A 22900-nucleotide genomic window follows, 5' to 3' on the forward strand; every position below is an offset into this window, starting at 1 on the left:
TACCACATAGATTAAATAAGAAATGCACATAGATAATGAACACGAACATCAACAACAGTACTCCTTTATTCACATATGCCAATAGATTACATACAGAACATAGCATAAGATAGAATGATTTACAATGATCCCAGACGGGGTATAAATACTTTTCACCGAACCTTCCCGAAGGGGTCCATTGGCTACAAAAAAATCCTAATCTACCCGTTGGCTACAAAATCTTTACTGACGACAACACCCTGTCGGCTATAGTTTCTACCGACGACATCATCCCCCCCAAAAGAAAAAGTCGTCTCCGGACAATACAAAATATTCGAGACACATTAACAAAACGGAATACATTAACTAACTAACTACAACAAGATGGATCTGTTTCTGTCACATCTCTTTCACATTTGTTCCGTGCGTGCACCAAACTGGTCTCCAACCCACATTGCATCTACAGCCACAATACTGTCTCCTTAGTCAAGCTGACCTTGATAGCCACCTGTGCTGCCAACTCTGGGTACACTGAGCCAAGTGTCGCTATACTACCTTCAACTGGATGATCAACTCCTCCCGAGCTCTCTATACATCCACCAAGACAGTCTCACATCCAACACCTACTCCAAGTGCCTCTAGTACACAGACACTCCATGCTCGCAACAACTCCAGGTCTCATCAACTGGTCGCACTTCCCACGATTGATAACCGCAAAGACTGAGGGTCTAGGGGGCATCGCAAAACTGCATGGAACACACCATTTCTGTGATTTTCTTCTGATCCCACACTTTTTCTGGCAACCATTGATGTTTTCCCTTCCCTTTGGCATCATCCGTTATGCATTCCGAACTGTTTGAATCTGTCGTCGTTTTTATTTTATTTTTTAAGCTCCTTCCTCTACTTGTCCGCTGTTGTGCCTCTTTCCTCTAATCTATCTCTCTATTGCTCCAATACTTTTGCCTTTATAATGCAAGGTTCCTCCTCTTTTCATTCTTCTTCCCACGGAGAATATGCCTTAGATATAATTTTTTCCTTTCCATTGCCTCTTCCCTTTTACCTGCGTGAAGCTGTCTCTGGAATCTTGGCCTTCCTTCCTCCTGCGCATGGATGCTCTGGTATAAAGTTAACATCCTCGAAAGATAAGAGTTTACACCGCTGCCAACATATGGTAAACATCTGCGGTTTAATACTCTGTCCGCGGGGATATAAGGCAACCCGCACATAAACCTTCCTCGGATGATAAAACCAAGGTGCAACCACTAAAGACCACCTGCGAAAATGAGACCACCAGCGGAAGAAGAAATTACTATTGCGTAAAATGAAGAGGTGGCTGCAGAAACCAAAGCAAAGACCTCCACTGCTACTCGTCCGCGGAAAAATAAAGAGCCACCAGCGGAAGCAAGGAGAAAAACTTGTGAAAAAGAAAGCAGGATGCCAGAAAAACAACCGTGGGAGGACAAGATAGCCTGCGAGGAACAAGACTGTCCGCGGAAGGTAAAGAATACTCCACGGAACTTCGAACACATGCGGAAGATAAAGAACGTCGGCCGCAGAAAATAAAACAGCCGTGGAAGAATAGAAAGCCCGCAAAGAGAAAGACCCCCGCGGAAGGGAGGTCCACGGGACCACCTACGGAAAGTTGCCCGTAGGACAGGTGTCCGCAGAGCAACAGTCCGCGGGCACAATTCCGCTCCCTTCCATTTTCTCTTCTTTTTTTTCTTTTTTCTTTTTTTTGGAACAAAAATGCAAAAATACAACTCAACTTTGAAACAAATGTACAAGTCAACCTTTCCTCCAAACCTCACCATCCTGCGATGACGAGGGAGATGGTCAGGCTTGGTCATTCTACAATGACGACGGGCTCTTCCTTGCATGGTAGATCTTCAACTTTGACCCATTGACTACCTGAGGCACTTCTTGCCCGTCCAAGGCCCACAACTTTATTGCGCCATTGTCGCCTACCTCCCGAATCTGGTATGGTCCGACTCATCTGATTTTAAACTTTTCTAGTTTAATTTCATTCCGACCGTCGTACTTGAGTACCAACTGCCCCGGCTGAAACTTGTTGAGTTTGAGATGCCTATCATGACACGCCTTACGTCTATTTTGTGTCACCTCCGCGGCCCACTGCACCTGCGGTCATCGCTCATCTAGATTATTTCCTTGTTGTCGGCTCCCTTCAATTAATTTTATGGTGCGGTGTATTCTTTTCTTTCTATGCAGTCCGTTCACCATGTACCAGACAATGGGATCTTTCTTTTTTCTAGGTTCGGACTGTATGTTATTCCCCTTAGCTTCAGCCATAACCACATTTCCTTCTTCTGCTTCTCTGTATTCCTTCAGACATTCATTTTTCTCTGTTTTCTCACCTTCGTCGACCCTTAACATATTACAACTCGGAAACAGTTCGTAGTCTTCTATTTGCTAGTGGAAAAGGCCATTCACCAAGTCTAGGTCGTCGTCATTCGATCCTCCTAGTCTCAATACTCCTTTGTCTGGTTCCATTCTCCTCTTTCCTTCATCGTCACTTTCGCCTTCACCTTCTGAATCTAATGATGTTGCCTCCTCACCTACCATTTGTGTGTGCAGGTCAATTATGAATCTTTTGCCTTCACACTCCATTGATAGGGTATTTCGTTTCTAATCATGTTTTACTTTTGCTTGCACCAACCAATTTCGTCCCAGAATAGCATCATATCCTTTTCTTTTCAATGGAATGACCACGATGTCCAATAAAAATGGTTGCGTTCCAATAGTTACCGGTTATGCCCTCAAGGGTCCCAACAGTTTGATCCCGTGCTAGTCTGCCATAAGCAACTAGAATGTAGGTGGCCACAATGTTGGCTTTCCCAACTTCTTCCAGGCATCCTTCGGTAACACATTCATGCCAGACCCTCCGTCAACAATTGTGTTTGTCAAAACATTTCCCAAAATCCCCATCTCGATGACCGTCAGATGCCTTCCCGTTGTGAGTGCCAAAAACATTGGTTCTGTTGCCATCGTTCCACTATTGTCCCTTCTGATTTCCTCCGTTGCTTTCAGAAGGGGTGTAGAATTTAGAATGGTCGTCCGTTATTGGGGCATTCTGAGAAGGTCACTTAATTTGATCGGGACTTCCATTTGCATCACCTGCTTTATTATGTTTTGCTCAGCGCAGTTCCTTGTTGAGGTGTCGGTGGTGTCCTTCAACTAAGATGTCTCCACCTGTGATGCCTTTTCAATTTTTGCCCACGCTTCCCTCAATTTCCTCTTTTCTTCCACCGGGTCCAGGTACACCTTTGCTTGCCTCCGTGTTGTTGCCAGAACCTCCTCTTCGTCTGTTTCGACAGTGATCAAATTTACTTTGGATTTTGGGCACTTGGTATCTTCATGGTCGCCGGGTCCGCACCATCTGCATAATAATTTCGGTGTCTTTGCCGTTGTACCATCCCACGCAAAATGACCTCACAAATTACATGCTCGTCATTGAACGATCAGCTGTCCGTTTGCATCATACTGGATTCGACTTCGGTTGCCATTGTTATTGTTATTGTTCGCATTGTTCTTGTTGTTTTTCCCTTTGCTATTATTCTTGTACCCACCTAAAGTGGCACCATCAATGTTTGCATTTCTGTTCCCTCCTAACGTGGAAGTTGCCTGTGTTAGGAGCACTTGTTGATGTCCACTAGTTTTCATATCGAAGGGGCATTCTTTTGTGGAATGTCCCATGATCTGGCAAATCTTGCAAAATTGGTTCTTTGGATAGGACCCTTTAGTATGACCTTCCGTCTTACATTCTGTACACCACAGCTCGCTTCCCTTTGTCTCCTTTGCATGTTTTTAAATTCCTTCATCATATGGATCATGTCCTTCTATAGGGCACGGACCTTCTTGCTACTATTTTCATCATCACTGCTATCCTCTCCTGAGGACGCGTCGTCATCTGAGTCGAAAGAACTATTCTTCTTCTTCTTTTTCGTCCTCTGCTCGCTTTCCAAGTTCATCGCTCTGTTGTATGCTTTTGTGTATGATGACGGCAGCACAATTTTCATCTTCTTCTGCAACTTTGAGCGTAGGCCTTCCACGAACCATCTTTTCTACAGTCCGTTTGCTGGCTTATTTTCCATTTTACTTATCAAATCTTTTAATTTCTTGGCGTAGACGCGGACAGTTTCATTCTTCCCTTGCTTCGTATTGTATATCTTTGCGACAATTTCGTTTTCATCGCACAATAGTTGAAATTCTGCAGTAAACTCCTTAAGGTTGTCCCAAGTGGTTAAGTTCTGGGGATCTACAGTGGCGAACCAATCAATTGCAACCCCCCGTAGGGTTGCCGGAAACTACCGCACCCATCGTTTGTATTTGTTGTGCCATTTGCCCTCCAAATCGTTATGCATGTTTTATAGTGTCAGATCGGATCGGTCATACCATCACCATCAAACTTCGATAACTTTTCCTTTGGTCCTGCCATCACTATTGGGTTTTGTGCACAGGTGTTGTTCAATCCTGCAACACTGGCGTTGTTCACTCCCACACTGTGGCTTTACACTCCCACACCGGCAATCTGCAATCCCACACCGGCGATCTGCAACCCCACACCAACGGCCTGCACTCCCACACCAGCGGTCTACACTCCGGCGGTCTACTCTCCCACATCGGCGGTTTGCACTCCCACACTGGCGGTCAACTCTCCCACATCGACAGTCTGCTCTCCCACACCGGTGATCTCAACAACTGCGAACCTTGGTGAAGAAGGATCTTCTGAAGTTGAAGTTGTCTCTTGCGGAAGTGTATCCTGGACGAAGAGTTCACTCCACGCTATTGCTCTCTCGGCACTCCGAGTCATGCGAGTCAATTCTCTTCCGTTTGGACTCTCTTCCCTCAGCGAATACAATTTCAAAAACTCCTCCCTTGCTTCCTCCACCAATTCCACCCACTGTCGAGTCTCCTTCAACAATTCTTCCGCGCTTCTATGTCTGTCGGTAATCTTTTGGAACCTCCTTCTGCGTTCGGTTTGCTGTGCCAAAATTAAATTTTCTTGCGCAATACGTATGCCATCTTTCCCCTTTATCTTATTTTGATCTTTGTTAAGCTAGTTTGGCATTAGCTTCATTCCTCCCTTCTTCTAGGTTCATAGAGCAACGGCACCAAATGTTTACCGCATAGATTAAATAAGAAATGCATACAAATAATGAACACGAACAGCAACAACAGTACTCCTTTATTCGCATATGCCAACAGATTACATACAGAGCATAGCATAAGATAGGATGATTTACAATGATCCCAGACGGGGTATAAATACTTTCCGCCGAACCTTCCCGAAGGGGTCTGTTGGCTACAAAACAATCCTAATCTACCCGTCGGCTACAAAATCTTTACCAACGACAACACCCTATCGGCAATAGTTTCTACCGACGACAATGTTGGTGTATTTGATCTTTTGGGAGCACTATGTTTTCCTTTTTGCAATTGCTCTATCAACATCTTCTTTCTCTTTTTCTAGTGCTGCTATATATGTAGTTGGTAATCCCTTCTCATCTTCCCCCACTACCCTCACACATGTTAGTTCCTTCAACCTTAGGACCCAAGAAATGAAGTTTCACTCGGGAATAGGAGCTTCTATATTGTACATTGCAATAATTACATTTTTGTATGTATGACCCACCCCCAGGACATTCTTTGATTCTTGTTGTGTGTCTCCATAAAGGAGATCCCTTATCAATTTTGAATTTTGGTGATCCAGCCCCACCCATTGAGCGTTGACTACTCATTGTTCTATTCTTGCAATCTAGAAAAAAAATGAATTAAAACCATGCTTCAACACTGATACAAAAACTTGAAAACTTGAAAAACTAGAAATAAATCAATATTCTATGAAAGAACTAAAGAAAATGGTTGAAATGCATACCTTAAACACTTCTTGCAAGGTATTTGCAGCTCCACAACCGATCTCCTTCGAATCCAAACACTATACTTCAAACTAGCAACTATGAGAGAGCAAAATGAGAGAGTGAATGAACTTGCATCATGAACAAAAGAGGTGTTTTTAGGGTTTAGAGCAAAAAAAATAATAATAAATTGCACTTGGGCCCATCTTTTTTTTCTATTTTTCCCTCTTGCTTTGCCGCGGATCCGTGCTGGATCCTCATGTTGTGGCTTGGATCCATGAGGATCCTGCCCAGATCCTCATGGATCCGAGCCTGGATCCAGATCCGATGTGTATCCCACGAATCCGGCAACTAAGAGTAAAGCAGCTGTTGCACATAAGGGACAACCACTCCTCTTTTTAAAGGCTTAGAGTTCCAATGTATGTTACAAATTTACATATATAGACACTCTAGATAAAAATGGAGTGGTTCTTTGTGTAGGATGGATAACTTGTGTGGGTGTCCTTGGAAGTGAGCCACCTAAATGTCTAGGAAACTCTACTGCAAATGCCAAGCTCCAACTGGAGGAATTTTTATGCCGTTTTTGTAAAACTATTAATTTTAATTGTATTGTTATGAAGATATCATTTTCATTGAGATGAAAATGAAGTGTGTATTATCATGCTCATCAAACCCAAGCACCATATAAGTGGTATGGTATATTTGACAAACTTTCCACTACTTGCTTTACCTTCAATATTTGCTTTACATCCAACGGAATTTTACCAACTCTGTTAAACATGGTGGATTTAAAAAAATAGAAATTACTCTATATAAAAAAAAATAGACAAAGTACAAGACACACATCTATTTCATTCTTAATTAATCATTAGGTGCCATCTACCATATTGCACAATTTTGAGCTGGTCATTGATAAGCAAAAAAATTAGAAATCACAACTCATATGGTTCCTGTATCTTATGAGCTTTACTTCAAGTGTGAAATGTCATCTGTGGGTGAAGCTCAAATTGATTAAAATGAAAATTTATTTTTCAAAACTAAAACAGAACCTACTTCTAAACAAAAAATTATATTGACATGCTCATTACATAATCAGTACAATGATATAAAGTGATTCAGATTGCAGTTGTCAATCAGAATCTGGACATAAGTTGGGAGGTACTAAAGAGCAGAATTATAGTTACAGAAAATGCAAAATAGTCAGAAACTAATTTTTTAAATTACTAATAGAGCTTTTATCACGATTATTAGCTCTGAAACATCAAGTAACATTGTTGCATTCTGTCCACCCTGATTTTGGAATCTAGCCAATGCATTAACTATAATTTACCTTTCTTATCTTGAATAAAAACAGTGTGTTTTGACAATATATTTGATTATTTTCTATTTTTAAAATTTTGACATGTTGTATTCTTATAAGATGGCCAAATGATAAAAGTAGTCAAAATGGTGCTAAAACATTATCCTGGCTACAGAGTTATGTAATCTGATCGAATGGTAATTTTTAATGTCATAAGTTTTTCTCAGTAATGTTTGTTTCAGTTTTAAAGTTCAGGGATCTGAATGCTTATTGTATTTGATATTGTTGCTCTTATAATTGAAACAAACATTTAATATATTAGACAAAGAAAATGTCGTGGTAGCGGTATATCTCTGAGATAAGAGATCAATGATCAAATAAATTGTCACAAGTTTGTATAAATTTGGAATAATTGCACAGTAACTGGCTTTACTTGTCATAATGGATGTGATTGTGCTATGCGCATCTTATCAAAAGTTATCGTTATATAGATGGGCTTCCTCTTGGACCTCTTTCAACACACATACTGTAACTGCAACTTGGTGTACTTTTGAGACTTTCTGACCTATCTTGGTTATTAATCGACATTAATGTAGATTTATTTCTATAACTCTTAAAAAAATGTGTTGTAGAAATATAAAAATGTAGTGCTTATGAATTATTCTTGTATCTGCAGTATTGAACTTGCGGGTATGCTGCATAGCACATTTGGAAGTTTGCTAGATAATAAAGGACGGCTCTCTCATCGAACTCTTGATGTCTTGAGTAAGTCACTTTTCTTTGTCACCCAATATCTGTCTTTCTATTTTATGTTACTCCTGGTTCTCAAAAACTAAAAGTTATAGATTTTCCAGAAATGCCTTGAACACAATTTGGATGTTTCAGGTCTGTTTACTACTTTCATATTTCGAAAACCAGATCACTATCCGATTGAATCAATGAGCAGTCCAAGTTTTGCTTATGATAGGGCACAACCAGAGAGTTTGAACCCTATGGTTGACCCTTGTTCTGAATCTATGGGTGCTCAAATTCATGATACACAATCTTTGTTAGATTCGAGGGATGAAAATCAATCAAGGCAGTGCCAATTCTCAGAAATGACATCTAATGAGCAGTTGATACCAAACAATTCGTATTCACATGTCAGCAATCAGAGGTTGAACTATGACGGAAATGGGCACGGCGATGTTGAGAGCTGGCAAAAATGTTGTGATGATCCTAACAAGCTTATGGGCTGTGCATTCAGTGAAAAAACAGGAAGCATCGAAGAAGAGCTTTTGGATCATGCTGATATTTCCCCACAGAGAGAGGTTTTCAATGACACTCAAAATGGAAAAGGAAGACATAACTCCTGTTTAACTCGTACGCATGTACAAGTTGATTTATCAGAATCCCATGATGACCATGGTGAAAAAATTTCACCTGAAAAATCTTTAGGCTTGGACACCTACCATGAGAAAAGGTCAGCTGAAGTAAAATTCTATTCCCTTTCAAATGATAACAACAGGAAATATATGGATGGAGAATTGCCCATCTCATTCAGTACATCTCAAGAACCTGAAACTGTACGTCAACATATTGATGATGATAACTCACAACAGGGAAATGAAATTCAGCAGTTAAAATCAGAAAAGAAAACCACTGCAGAGAAGAGGCCAAACAGTATTTCCAGAGACAAAAGGGATACCATCGTGGGAAGTGATCCCCCTTTGAGCTATGACAAAAGTAGTAGTTATGATGAAGGTACAAATTTTTTCTTTTCTCTGTGAGTTTGGTTTTGAAAAGCTAGAACTGGAAAATTTTGTTCCTCATGTATGCACAACATTCCTCACATAATTAGAACCAACAGATCACACTTTTATGCTTATCTTTTAGATTAATCCCTATTTATATATGAAAAATCTGCTCTTCAGATTTTGTATTCTTTTAGTTGTTTTAAAGAATTCATTTTCATGATTTTTCTACGCTTGTATGTTTCTCCATAGTGAACCATAAAATGGTGAATTTCTTACTTCTTAGTATCCTACATTGCAAAGACTACCTAGGAAATCTATTATTCTACAGTCTGTTTGATGTAAGCACCAAACTCAGAATTAGGATTGGTGTACCTTTGACTAAGAGACAGAAAACTCTCATTGCTCCATTTCATCAATCCTTTCATTTTTTTGCATGACAGACTTTGGTTTCAAGGAAGATGTAGTAGTGCACATAACATACCATAGGCAAGACTTGTTGAAAGACTACCAACATTTTTTAAAATAGTATCGCAAGATTGGAATCCTCTATGCTGAATAGGTGTCATCACTATGTGTGACACTTGGTACTAATAATGCATATGTAATGTCCCCTATTTAGCATGACCATGATAGTGGATGGATTTAGCCTATTACTAGGTTCTTGTAAGCTAATACTATTAATTAGATGACCCTTTTGATGGTTATGGCTCCATTTGGTGGGACTTACTATTTGTAGTAAGTCAATAGATGATTTTGATGAGCTCAGATGAGTTAGATGAGTTGAATGATGCTCTTAGTTTTTATTTTTGGCTTCTGGTTTAGGCTCCAAGAATCTTGGAGGGAGCATCTACTTTTAGTAAATCACACCATCAGGTTCATTCAATGTCTTTCTTCATCAGGATCACTTATTTGCCGTTAGATTTCGATTCTAATGCTTCTTTAGTCGTTTATGCAAGAAAAGTGAATTTAAATTATTATTTAAATAAATATGCCAAGGTTGGTATTTTTACTGGTATTGTATATTGGTCACCTTAGTGTTAGCTCGTTCGAATTGGGTTGAAAATTTTTAAATCTTAGGCACATGAAATAGTGACCTTGTATGTCAGAAATTAGAATATCATGATATTGATGAAAGCTTTGTTTTTGGAGCCAAAGGGAGTTACTAAATTATATTATTCAAATATGTCAGCTCATTATGGCAACCCTCATGAGCTGATGTCTGTTTTTGGGGGTCTTTGTCATGAGATTGCTATTTTGGACTTACTATTTTTAGTAAGTCACTATTGGTCAGTTGCTATTTTTGGAGTGCGCAGTTCAAGCAGGATAGTTCTCTGATTCTAGTTATTTGATCTCTCTGGGATTCTTTATTGAAGTCTTTTATCGGTGAGCTTGTTGGTTTAATGATGATTTAATTTGCATTTAATAAGCATAGTACTTTATATAATAAAGTTGCTTTTTAAGCAGAAGGTGTGAGAGTGAAGCTAGATGGCTCAATTGGTGTTATAAATACAGCTTTTTGTTGAGGAGAGATCATCTTGAATATTATATCTCTTATGATTATATGGTTGAGGGTGTCTAAAGATTTCTGAGAATTCTAAAGCTTAGTGTCTGCAAATTATGCTAACATATATAATTTGCAATTTCCTCCTACTATAATTACTGTCTATGGAGAACTTAATTTGGGAATAGCATTAAGGGATGGTGAAGAAATTATATGTGGAATTTGAATGCAATTCTGGAGTTATCCTAGGAAGTACGATTTTTTGCAATCAATGTCCATAGACCATTTGGTATTTCACGTGGAGCCTTGAGGTGCGAAATTTGGAGTTCTAGAAGCTGGACGCTTCATTTTTATGCTCTTGTGGGTTACAAATCAAGGATCCTAAGCCATTTTCTTGACCCACGATTTCCATTACAGCCCAGCGTTAATTATTACAGGGCCTACGATTTCATGTCTATGACCTGTGATTTAATTCGAGTCCAACAATCCAATATTCTGAGGGGGCGACAAACAGCTTGATACACGGCTTATGCATTTTGGTGGTCCTACGGTTTGGTATTAGGCCGATTCTTCAATTCCCAGGCACATGTGATTGAAGAGTCATTGGAAATTGCTTGGCTATGTGTTGCCGACATATCCAGGTTCTACATTGTCATTTGTAATTATTATTTACATGCAAATAAGCAATCAGGGAAAGGGTATCGATTTATGTTTTTTTGGAATTTTGGTAACATTGAAAGTTCTTGCAAATAAAACTGGAAATCCATTGTATGAGCATTATTTATTTTTAGTTATTTATATATGCAAGTCTGATATATCAAAAAACCAAAAAAACACATTTTGAACTCAAAAAAAATCAAAAAAATACCAAAATACAAAAAAATTAGTTTGTTCTTCAGCATTCCAGTTAGAAGTGAATTCGGGTCTTTATAGTGGTATCAAAGTGGTTTCCTGCCAGCCTGCAGGAATTGGGCTCAGAAATTATCAGAGGCATATTTCTTTATTTTTGCTTCCTGAAGTATGGATGGTGATCGAAGGTTTGTGCCTAGAATGCACTAGACCCGACAGGATCAAAATTTACCTCCTAGAGAGAGAGCCGGAGATTCAATTTTGCATGGTGGGTAGTCCAGGTGGTTCTAGTGGTTCCAGACAACGTGCTACGGAAGCTCAGGTTGAGAGAGATGCCTTGCAAGCATTTCGAAATATCGCAGTTGGGCAATAGCAAATGACAGGTGTACTTCAGCAGTTGTCAAACACCTTGTAACAATTAGCTTTGCCTCGGAATGGAGGTAGAGAGAGATCGAGATGTTTTTGTTGGTTCCTATAGGTCACGTGTGGATGTAGGGCCTAGGGCTGATGATAAGCACAAGACTGAGGATCATGTCAAGATGGATGACAGGGTGGATATGATAGGTTATATTGGTGCTCAAGATAGGCCACAGAGACCCACTTTTCTGAGACCTAAATTAGATACAGTTAGCACTACTACAGATGTTGCTCCATTTGTTGATGATGTACTAACTCATTTTCATGAATGGGATGCTCTTCTTCAAGCATTAAAGGATAACTTGAGTTTTGACAGATATTTGACACAAAAGTGAGAGCATTCTTGGGGTAGGCCTGCTACTGACAAACAGCGACCCAGGTATACTGAGCTCCAGCAGGCAACTGGTAAGATGACATTGGCTCATTTTGATGGGAGCGGTAGAGTGACTGCTAGAGCTTGGGTCCACAAGCTTGACACCTACCTTGCTTTACGTCCTATGACCGAGGAGGATGCCATTAGGTTTGTTGTGTTACACCTTGATGGGGTTGCGCACGATTGGTGGTATCATGGTTTGGTATCTCTCCATCATGATCAAATCATTTCATATCAGGAGTTTGTTGACAGATTGATAGAATGTTTTGACAAGAAGGATCCTGAAGTTTTATTTTAGGGAGTTGGCCCAGTTACGACAAACAGCTGGTTTGGAGGCATTTATTAGTGAGTTCCAGAGATTCTCAATGATGGTGTATGATATATCTAAGCGGAGGAGGGTTATGCTTTTCATTGGGGGCCTTGCTAAGCCACTCAGAGGGCGGGTTAAGTCATTGGACCCCCCATCATTATAGGAGGCAATGAAAAAGGCCCATAATTTAGAAGCCTCTACACTTAGAGGCAAGTCTGCCTCAAAGCCTGCTACATCCTCCTATGATAGGACGCCTCCCTGGAGAGAGGAAAAAACTAAGGGTAAGCGTCTTGCTGCAACACCCTTGGACCAAGAAACAATTAATGAAGTTGTGTTTCTATTGCAGGGGTCCCTATGATGTCAACCATGACTATCCCATGAAACCTAAGGGGAAAAATAGGATGATGGAATGGTTCTACGATGATGATGACAGTACTGATTTTCAAGAGCCATTTGGGGCTAGTGATTAGGATCAACATAGGAGTGATGAAGTTGATGATGAGGTGGATGAATCCAACCTCAAGGTAGCATACTTATCCTGTATGAGGAAGGAGGGAGGTTTCCAGATACATGGGCTCATAGCTGGATAGAGTATTGTCGCTTTATTTTATACTAGAGCTACTCATAATTTCATTGATGTTCATTTGATTACCAAGAGGGGTATGCAAACTGAGGATTTCGAGGGCCTATGGGTACAGGTAACTGATGTTTACACCTTGAAGTGTAACAAGATGATTTTAAATCTTCCTGTGAAGCTTAATACATATGCTTTCACTGCAAATTTTTATGTGGTGGACATGAGGGGGACAAATATAGTTCTTGGTATGACATGGTTACACACACTTAAGGATATCTACTTGAGCACTGAGAAGATGGAGATAAGGTTCATTAAGGATGGGCAACCCCAAGTTCTGAAAGTAATCCGTAATTATGAGCTAAAGCAAATTTCACTTAGGCGCATGCAACACTTGGTTCGTCATGAGGATATTGCTGATTTGGCAATAGAGTGCAGAATTATGCCAACTCAAAAGAATATTGAGGAAGCAAAATATCATCCCGATATCCGGCAATTGAGGACTAAACACTCTAAAGTGTTTAATGATATACCCCCTGGTAGGCCTCCAAATCGTGGAATTGAGCATATTATTGAGTTGGAGGAGGGCACTAGGCCTATTATGATTACTCCTTACCGCCATCCGAAAAGGCTCAAAGATGAGATTTAGAAGACCATATAGGAGCTACTTGATCAGGGGCATATCAGGCCAAGTAAGTCCACATTCGCTTCTTCAGTTGTTCTGGTGAAGAAGGATGGTACCCTCTAGATGTGTATTGATTACCGGATGCTGAATAAGAGGACAACTAAAAACGGGTATCCCATTCTACGGATTAATGAGCTCATTGATGAATTGCATGGGGCAAAGTATATTTCAAAGATTGATCTAAGATCCGGGTATCATCATATTCGGGTTAGAGAGCAGGACATAGAGAAGACAACACTCAGATGTCACTGTGGGCACTTTGAATTCTTGGTCATGCCTTTTGGTCTCACCAATGCTCTTGCCACTTTTCAGTCTACTATGAATAGGGTGTTCCACAGTTAGCTCTGCAGGTTTGTGTTGGTTTTCTTTGACGACATTTTGATTTATAGTAAGACCTAGGATGATCATGTGGTTCATTTGGATACAGTTTTGGCTATATTGGATCAGACCTCCTTGTATGCCAAAGAGTCTAAATGTGCTCTTGGTATGACAGAGTTACTTTATTGGGACATAATATCAGTTCTAATGGAGTTCATATGGACTTGAATAAGGTCGGTGCTATTGTGGAGTGGCCTACACCAGAGACCTTGAAACAGTTACAAGGGTTTATTGGTCTATGTGCCTTTTATCGTAGGTTTGTGGCCAGTTTCTCATGACATGTTGCACCCCTTACAGATTTGACCTGTAAGGGTGCTTTCCAGTGGTCAGCACAAGCACAGGGATGTTTTGAGAAGTTGAAGACTATTATGACTTCATGTCCAATGTTGGCTTTGCCTGATTTCTCCAGGCCCTTCGATTTGCAATGTGATGCTTCCGAAGAGGGTATTGGTGCTATTTTATCTCAAGATCGAGATCCCATCGTTTTTTAGAGCAGGAAATTGTGAGGTCCTGAGAGAACTTTCAGCATTTATGATAAGGAAATGCTAGCTATCACGCACACTTGGGCTAAATTTAGGCAGTTTTTGGTGGGCAGCAAGTTCTGCATTAAGACTGATCATAATAGCTTGAGACATTTCTTGGGACAGAGAGATTTGAATGAAAGGCAGCAGAAATGGGTCAGCAAGCTACAATCTGATGATTTTGATATCTCTTATATCAAGGGGACTCAAAATATAGTTGTGGATGCCCTCTCAAGGAGACCTCACCTTTGTGTAGTTTATAATATTTCAGAGGATTGGAGGCATTTAATTATAGCTGAATTGGCGACAGGTATTGTGGATGGTAGTATTCAGGATGACAGATGTTCACTTTTAGATGAGTTGATTATCTACAAGGGGCAGATTTATTTAATTCAAGAGTCAGTGGTGCGTAAGATTATTTTACGGGCATTCCATGATTCTCCCATGGCTGGTCATCCGGGGTTTTTCAAAACTTATAGACAGGTTTAGGAGAGATTTACATGGAAGGGGTTGAAGGATGATGTTCATCACTATGTCCAAGAATGTTCAGTTTGTCAGCAAAACAAACACAAACACACATATCTTGCTAGTTTATTACAACCACTTCCTACTCCTGAAGGGAAGTGGGAGGGAATCTACATGGACTTCATTGTGGGCTTTCCCAAGGCCCAAGGGCGGGATTGTATATATATGGTTGTAGATAGACTCACAAAGTAGGCTTTCTTCCCTAGTACCACTACATATTCAGTTGTGCAGTTGGCTGAATTATTTTTCTGAGAGATCTTCAGGTTGCATAGTTTACCTAAAACCATTGTGAGTGAGCGTGACAGTAGATTTATGAGCCATTTTTGGTAGGAGATTTTTAGATTGTGTGAACTAAGTTGACTCCTAGCACTAGCTACCATCCACAGACTGATGGCCAAACAGAAATAGTGAACAAGTGGGTTGAGGGTTATCTGCGGAATTATATCTCCTTTCAGCAGAAGGCATGGGTAAAATGGTTATTTGGTCTCTGTGGGATTCTTTATTGAAGTCTTTTATTGGTGAGCTTGTTGGTTTAATGATGATTTAATTTGCATTTAATAAGCATAGTACTTTATATTATAAAGTGTTATAATTTTATATTATAAAGTTGCTTTTTAAGCGGAAGGTGTGATAGTGAAGCTGGATGGCTCAATTTGTGTTATAAATACAGCTTTTTGTTTAGGAGATATCATCTTGAATAGTATATCTCTTATGATTATATGGGTGAGGGTTTCTAAAGAATTTTGAGAATTCTAAAGTTTGGTGTTTGCAAATTATGCTAAGGTATATAATTTGCAATTTCCTCCTACTCTAATTACTGTCTACGGAGAACCTAATTTGGGAATAGCATTAAGAGATGTTGAAGAAATTATATGTGGAATTCAAATGCAATTCTGGAGTTATCTTGGGAAGTGCAATTTTCTACAATTAATGTCCATAGACCATTTGGTATTTCACGTGGAGCCTTGAGGTGTGAAATCTGGAGTTCTAGAAGCTGGACACTTCATTTTTATGCTCTTGTGGGTTACAAATCACGGATTCTAAGCCATTTTCTTGACCCACGATTTCCATTACAGCCCAACGTTAATAATTACAGGGCCTGGGATTTCATGTTTATGACCTGCGATTTAATTCAGGTCGAACAATCAAATATTCTAAGGGGGTGGCAAATAGCTTGATAAGCAGCTAATGCATTTTGGTGGTCCTGCGGTTTGGTATTAGGCTGATTCTTCAATTCCTAGGCACACGCGATTGAAGATTCATTGGAAATTGCCGGGCTATGTGCTGCCAACATATCCAGGTTCTACATTGTCATTTTTAATTATTATTTACATGCAAATAAGCAATCAGGGAAAGGGTATCGATTTATGTTTTTTGGAAATTTGGTAATATTGAAAGTTCTTTCAAATAAAACTGGAAATCCATTGTATGAGCATTATTTATTTTTAGTTATTTATATATGCAAGTCTAATATATCAAAAAAACAAAAAAAAATACATATATTCCAAACTCCAAAAAAAAATCAAAAAATACCAAAATACAAAAAATCAGTTTGTTCTTCAGCATTCCAGTTAGAAGCGAATTCAGGTCTTTACATTTGGGCTCCAAGAATCTTGGAGGGAGCATCTACTTCTAGTAAATCACCCTGTCAGGTTCATTCCATGTCTTTCTTCATCAGGATCACTTATGTCCTATCAAATTTTGATTCTAATGCTTCTTTAGTCGGTTATGCAAGACAATGAATTTAAATCATTATTTAATTAAATACGCCAAGGTTGGTATTTTTACTGGTATTGTATATTGGTCACCTTAGTGTCAGCTTGTTCAAATTGGGTTGAAAAGTTTTAAATCTTAGCCACATGAAACAATGACCTTGTGTCTCAAAGTTTAGAATATCATGATATTGATGAAACCGTTGTTTTTGCAACCAAAGGGAGTTAATAAATTATATTATTCAAATATGTGCCAAGTATAAAGTAAAGAGCACTTAAGTGAAAGGGGTCCTCATGAAGCTAACTGTTAGAGTGATCTGGAAGATTTGTTTTATTATTATAAAAGGGATGGCTTGTTGGAAATGAAATATTTTTGGATATCTTTTGTTTACATTTTGTGGAGAATTAGGAGTTTGACAGTTTGTTGAAGAAATTGTAAATTTCTTTCAGACTTTTTTCAGCACTTTGAGTTGGTGTCTTGCAAATGAATTGTGTTTCTTTACTGCTGGGAATTCATGAGCGAGTGATATTTTTATGAGAGGGCTTGGTTCAAGCTGGAATTGAAAATTTATCTATTGGAAGTGGTTGGGATTTGATGCTATAAGTTGGATCGATTTGTATGTTGGTGTCTACTGTATGACATCTGCAATGCCATTACTGTTGTGCGCTACATTTTTAGGTTACTGTGTATTCATTAGGTTGTAAGGGATATGTTTTGGATAGCTGCATGCATATAGCAGCTAACATCAGTGCTAGGAAGGCTGCATTCAAGTTCTTAGTGGCAGCCATTGTTTGCCAAGGCAACATACACATACCAGGGTCGTTTGGGTTGATAGAAGGCCTGTGCATTAGGTGAGACTCACTCAAGGCTGTCGTACATCATCTTGAGACAGCAGTGTTGCCATTTGCAAATACCAGCTTTCTTGAATTTAAACAAATGAATGTGTATATTGTATATATTTGCATACTTTTGCTTATGTTTGCATAATAAAGAGAGAATATGCACTTCAATTCAATGTAATATCTTTCATTTCACATTTTTAAAAAGCAAAAGAAAACATATATTTGAAAGAATACAAAAAATATAAAACTTTCAAAACAAAAATATTATTCCCTAGCATAGATTGAGAGTGAGCCAGTAGATCTCATTACAATGGTATCAGAGCGGTTTGCTATCATCCTGTGGTGTTGGAAATTTTGATTTCGCACACTGATTTGTGAGTGATTAGCACTCTCACAGGTAATTTTAATCATGGCCAAATACAAGAAATCTAGTAAATATGGAAACTAGTTGAGCAAGGTGTCGCATTTCTGGAAATAAATAGATGTCCTAGAAAATGAAATGGAGAAATTGAGCCAAATACAGGTAAGGCCGAGTGCAAGACTTTCAAATCTGGTGACAGTTGACAGGGCAGCTAGGTTCATGGTTTCCTTTTTCAGTAAGTCCTCTTCACAAAGAATGTAGGAAGAGAAACTAGATATTTTCACCGAGGAGACATCCACAAGTCTTCACAATGAGTTTTAAGCAATTAGTGATCATGGTAAAGTTGATCCTGTGCTTAGTGGGGCAGCCACTAGTCCTATCTGTAGTTATTATGTTGGAGATTCTACACAGGGACATGCAGATGTGCTTGTTTCAAATGAGGGCAACAACATTGAGCTCCAACAATTTTGAGGATTTCAGAGTTGGTGATTCGGAAAATGTTGAGAACATGGTAACTCCCTTTGATGGCAGTCTTACATCAGTTGGTAGTGTAAGCTTTCTGCAAATTCTTGCTGCAAATCAATCTACTACAATTCTGGACTGAATGTTATTGTTCTGGAATTCTGCAATAAATTCTGGAAATTATCTTTTTATTTCTATACTAAATCGCCAAGGAGTAGATTGCTAGAAGAGCAGACTTAAGATTGTACTGTGTGTCTTCTATCCACAATCTTGCTCCCTATATATTAACCAAAGGTCTTGTCTTTTCATAAGACGCAACCCCTTCTAGGTTGGCCCTCCATGAAACAACTTACTCCATAAATCAGTGCTCTTTATGCATTAACTAATAGTTAACTATTCTTTAACTACAATAGTCAAATACAATGCATATTAATATGCCTTGCAAATTGCCGATCTGCTCTAGGGAGATGCACATATCATGAGGCCATATATAAAGGAAATTTCATGCATTTTAGATCTGTCTAATCTGAAAAATCAGAACATTAATATGATCAAGTTATTAGGATTTAACAGGTAGTAGTTGGGATATAGGTACAGCAGGGTCTAATTTTTTGGACAACGGTCCCTTATGTGAATATTTTGATGATGCTGCAAATAGTGCGAGTGCAGAAGATGCGGTTGATACCATTGTTGGTCTAGACTTTCTTGATTAGAGTGTTGTTTTTGATGACTGTGAGGAGCATTTGAGCAGTGACATTTCTGACTTTTATGGCAGAATTCTCAGTGTTAGGTCTGTGCAAAGGACAATAGTCTTCTCATGTGTAGAAGGCCTGGGTATGGAGTCACTTGGTGATAACACTCACGATTTGAGTGTTGAGGAAGAGTTACACAATGTAGATTCATTCCACAGTGATGTTGATCTACATGTTGACATTGAGTCATGATCTAGAAATAGGAGATAGCAGAAGAGTCTCAATTAGACAATGTGGATACTAGTGTCATGGGCATCTCTAATGATTTGTATGAGGATGTGACATGCTGTAGCTAGTATGAATTATCATGTCAGACTTTGAGTGATGATTCAGAGTTGTCATGGGATGATGATAGGTCCTAGGATCATGTTTTATAGGGACATACAATTGAGGAAGCAAAAAAATGTAAGGATTTGGACAATAGAAGTGGCTTCAAGTTTAGATGCATTGTTTGCAGAGGTACCTAGTAGTAGTACCTCGTTGATGGACATGTGCGAGGTTGTTAGTGCACATGATGTTAGTAATCATGCCATGAGTAGTAAGGATACAGTTTACTATCATAATGTAGTTAGTGAGGCAAAGAGCTTACATAGGAGCCAGGGTATGCAGAGACATCATGAACAAATAGAAGAAGATGAGCGATAGTGATATTTTTTCAGTTCTTAGCATTATGATGTTATCCAACAGATGTTAGTTGTATCTGATTGGGGTGATCCTATGTTAGATGAGCATGGTCATAGTTTCCCTTCCCTAACAAAGATTCATTCACTTCGAGAGGTTTTCAAGATCTTGAAGCATAATTATTTACATTTGGTGGCTGACAGGGATTACCTTCTTGAGTGGGGTATGCACTTTTTATGAGGCATTGTTAGGGAAAGAGGAGGAGGCGGTTGAGCTCACCCATGAGCTTAAGGCGACTTTTGGGGTGTTGGAGAGCACCTAATTGGCTCTCCAAGAGTTGCAACTGCAGTTAAGAGAGGCGGTCGGAGAGTTGGATCATGTATAGTCTACACCAGCCCCAGATCCAATTCAGCTATATATAGTGGTGGTTGGTGGTGAGTTGACTTACATAGATAGGGATGATGGGGGATGTGACGAGGATGCAATTACTTCCATCCTTCATATGAACACAATAGCTACAAATGAGAGGAGTTTATCAGTGGAGGACTGCAAAGAGCTTCATGTTGTACTAGGTCCCTCAGTAGTTAGCAAACTGACAAATGATGCGAAAAAGGCTAATAAGAGTCTTGATGTCACAGTAATGGATTCTTTAGTGGGTTGTGTGCGAGCACCTAACACTACACCCTCTTCTTCATAGGACTTGGGCAGTGCTTCATTTGATTTGGAGACGAGCTCTCATGGGGATTTGTTTCCTTTTGTTGAAAGCAAATCTATATATAACTGATAGTGATAGAAAGTTGGTTGTGCCACAGTTTCAGAAGGATCAACCGAGGGTTGTAGGGAATAGGTTGATGCTTCATAGAATTTCTACTACACAGTCATTTATGGAGTATCTGCTTGAGAGTTTGAAATTGTAGGAGGGACCATTTAGAGCCTTTGATGGTACTCTCATCTGGTGTTCTCACAGTATTTGACATTTGGTGGAAAATATTGTAGACTTTGGCTAGAATGCTTTACCATAGAGATTTTGTGGTTGGGTTTTTTGAGAGAAGTACCTGGGGTCTTGTCCATCCTATTGTTTAGAAACAGAAGTTGTAGCCATCTCTTGGTTCTTGGTTTGATGATGATGAGCCTCTAATGGAGATTGGTGCATTTTATCCCAACTAAATAGTGAGAAGTTTTCATCATTTGTCTTTTGACCCACAAGTAGAGGAATTGGTTTCACACAGGTGTGGATTGGCTCCAAATTCATACCATCTTTTCTAGGATGGGTTTGCACCATATGCAATTGGTGTGATTATGTGTTGCATATTAGCAAGAGGCTACTTGTAGAGTCAGCATGTCCAAGACAATTTTGCACAGGATGGATATCTAGGTTATGGTACAGATGCTTTTGGGAGTACTAATTCCTATTGCACAGATAGACTTCATACTCATGGAAATTGGTAGGGTGTGTAGGTAGTTTTGATCAAGTAGATGGTATTAGATATCTATTTTTCTTTTTTATGGATGGATGTGATTTTTGTCTTTACAAGGATCCAAGTGGAGATAGGATTGGCTCTGCAAATTGGGGAAGTCACCTTTGTTTGTATAGTGACAACATGTTTAAGATAGCTTTGTGGATAGTGTCATCATAAGAGGAGTTTGCAAGTGACGCTAGTGACATACACATTTATCTTTGGAACCCGAGTGGATCATTGTCTTTCTTTGATTCCTGTGATTGCTTGAGGACAAGTAATCTTAGGGAGGGAGGATTGTACTGCCCCTTTTTTAGCATGACCATGATAGTGGATGGATTTAGCCTATTATTAGGTCATTGGAGGCTAATACTGGTGATTAGAGGACCCTATTGAGGGTTATGGCTCTGTTTAGTGGGGCTTACTTTTTGTAGTAAGTCAATGGATGGTTCCGATGAGCTTAGATGAGTTAGAGGAGTTGAATGACGCTCTCAATTATATTTTTTGGCTTCTAGCTTGGGTGTCAAGATTCTTGGAGGGAGCATCTATTTTTAGTAAGTCACCCTGTTAGGTTCATTCATCACCTTTCTTTAATATATCACTCATGTGTTGTTAGATTTTGATTCTGATGCTTCTTTAGTCATTTTCGCAAGATGGGTGAATTATGATTATTAGTTAATTAAATACGCTAAGGTTGTTATTTTCGCTGGTATTACATATTGGTTGCGTTAGTCTCATAGCTCATTCAAATCAGATTGAAAAGTTTTAAATCTTGGACACATGAAACAATGACCTTGTGTGTCAAAATATCATGATATTGATGAAAAGGTCATTTTTGGAGCCAAAGGGATTTAATAAATTGTATTATTCAAATATGTGCCCAAGTATAAAGCAAATGGAATTTAAGTTATAGGGGTCTTTAGGAAGCTAACTGTTGGAGTGATAAGGAAGATTTGTTTTGTTATTATAAAAGCAATGGCTTGTTGCAAATGAAATATTCTTGGATATCTGTTGTTTGCATTTTGTGGAGAATTAGGAGTTTGAGGGCTTGAGCTGAAGAAATTGTAAATTTTTTTCAGACTTCTTTCAGCACTTTGAGTTGGTGTCTTGCCAATGAATTGTGTTTCTTTACTGCTGGAAATTCATGAGCAAGTGAAATTTTTGAGGGGGATCGATTCAAGCGGGAATTGAACATTTTTCTGCTGGAAGTGGTTAGGTTTTGATGCCATCAGATGAATTGATTTGTATGCTAGCGCCCACCTCAGGAAATCTTCAATACCATTACTGCTAGGCACTACATTTGCAGGTTACTGTGTATTCATTGGGTTGTGAGGGACATCTTTGGGATAGCTGTGTGCATGTATCAGTTAACTTCAGTGCTGGAAAGGCTGCGTTCAAGGTCTTACTGGAAGCTATTGTTTGTCCAAGGTAACAGACACACATACCAGGGCTGTTTAGGTCGGTAGAAGGTCTGTGCATTATCAGAGACTCACTCAAGGCTGTTGTATATCACCTGGAGATAGCAGCATTGTCATTTGCAAATACCATGTTTCTTGTATTTGAATAAATGAATTTGTACATTAAATATATTTGCACCCCCTTGCTTACATTTGCATAATAAAGAGAGAATTTGCACTTCAGTTCCTTGCAATGTCTTTCATTTTATATTCT

At 39.2% G+C, this 22900-nt stretch overlaps 1 protein-coding gene across 5 annotated transcripts in view; it reads left to right on the plus strand.

The window, feature by feature from the left end:
- Positions 1–22900, plus strand: part of LOC149548183 (uncharacterized) — a 317005-nt gene that overhangs the window by 282768 nt on the left and 11337 nt on the right. For all 5 annotated transcript variants that reach the window (XM_089792225.1, XM_089792228.1, XM_089792226.1 and 2 more), the window contains exons 9-10: positions 7829–7917; positions 8038–8895. In XM_089792225.1, the coding sequence (XP_089648351.1) occupies positions 7829–7917; positions 8038–8895 (947 nt within the window). The remainder of the gene's footprint in view (positions 1–7828; positions 7918–8037; positions 8896–22900) is intronic.

The sequence above is a fragment of the Cupressus sempervirens genome, chromosome 7, assembly GCF_028749045.1.
Source record: "Cupressus sempervirens isolate cs-2001-9-10 chromosome 7, ASM2874904v1, whole genome shotgun sequence".
Lineage (NCBI taxonomy): Eukaryota > Viridiplantae > Streptophyta > Pinopsida > Cupressales > Cupressaceae > Cupressus > Cupressus sempervirens.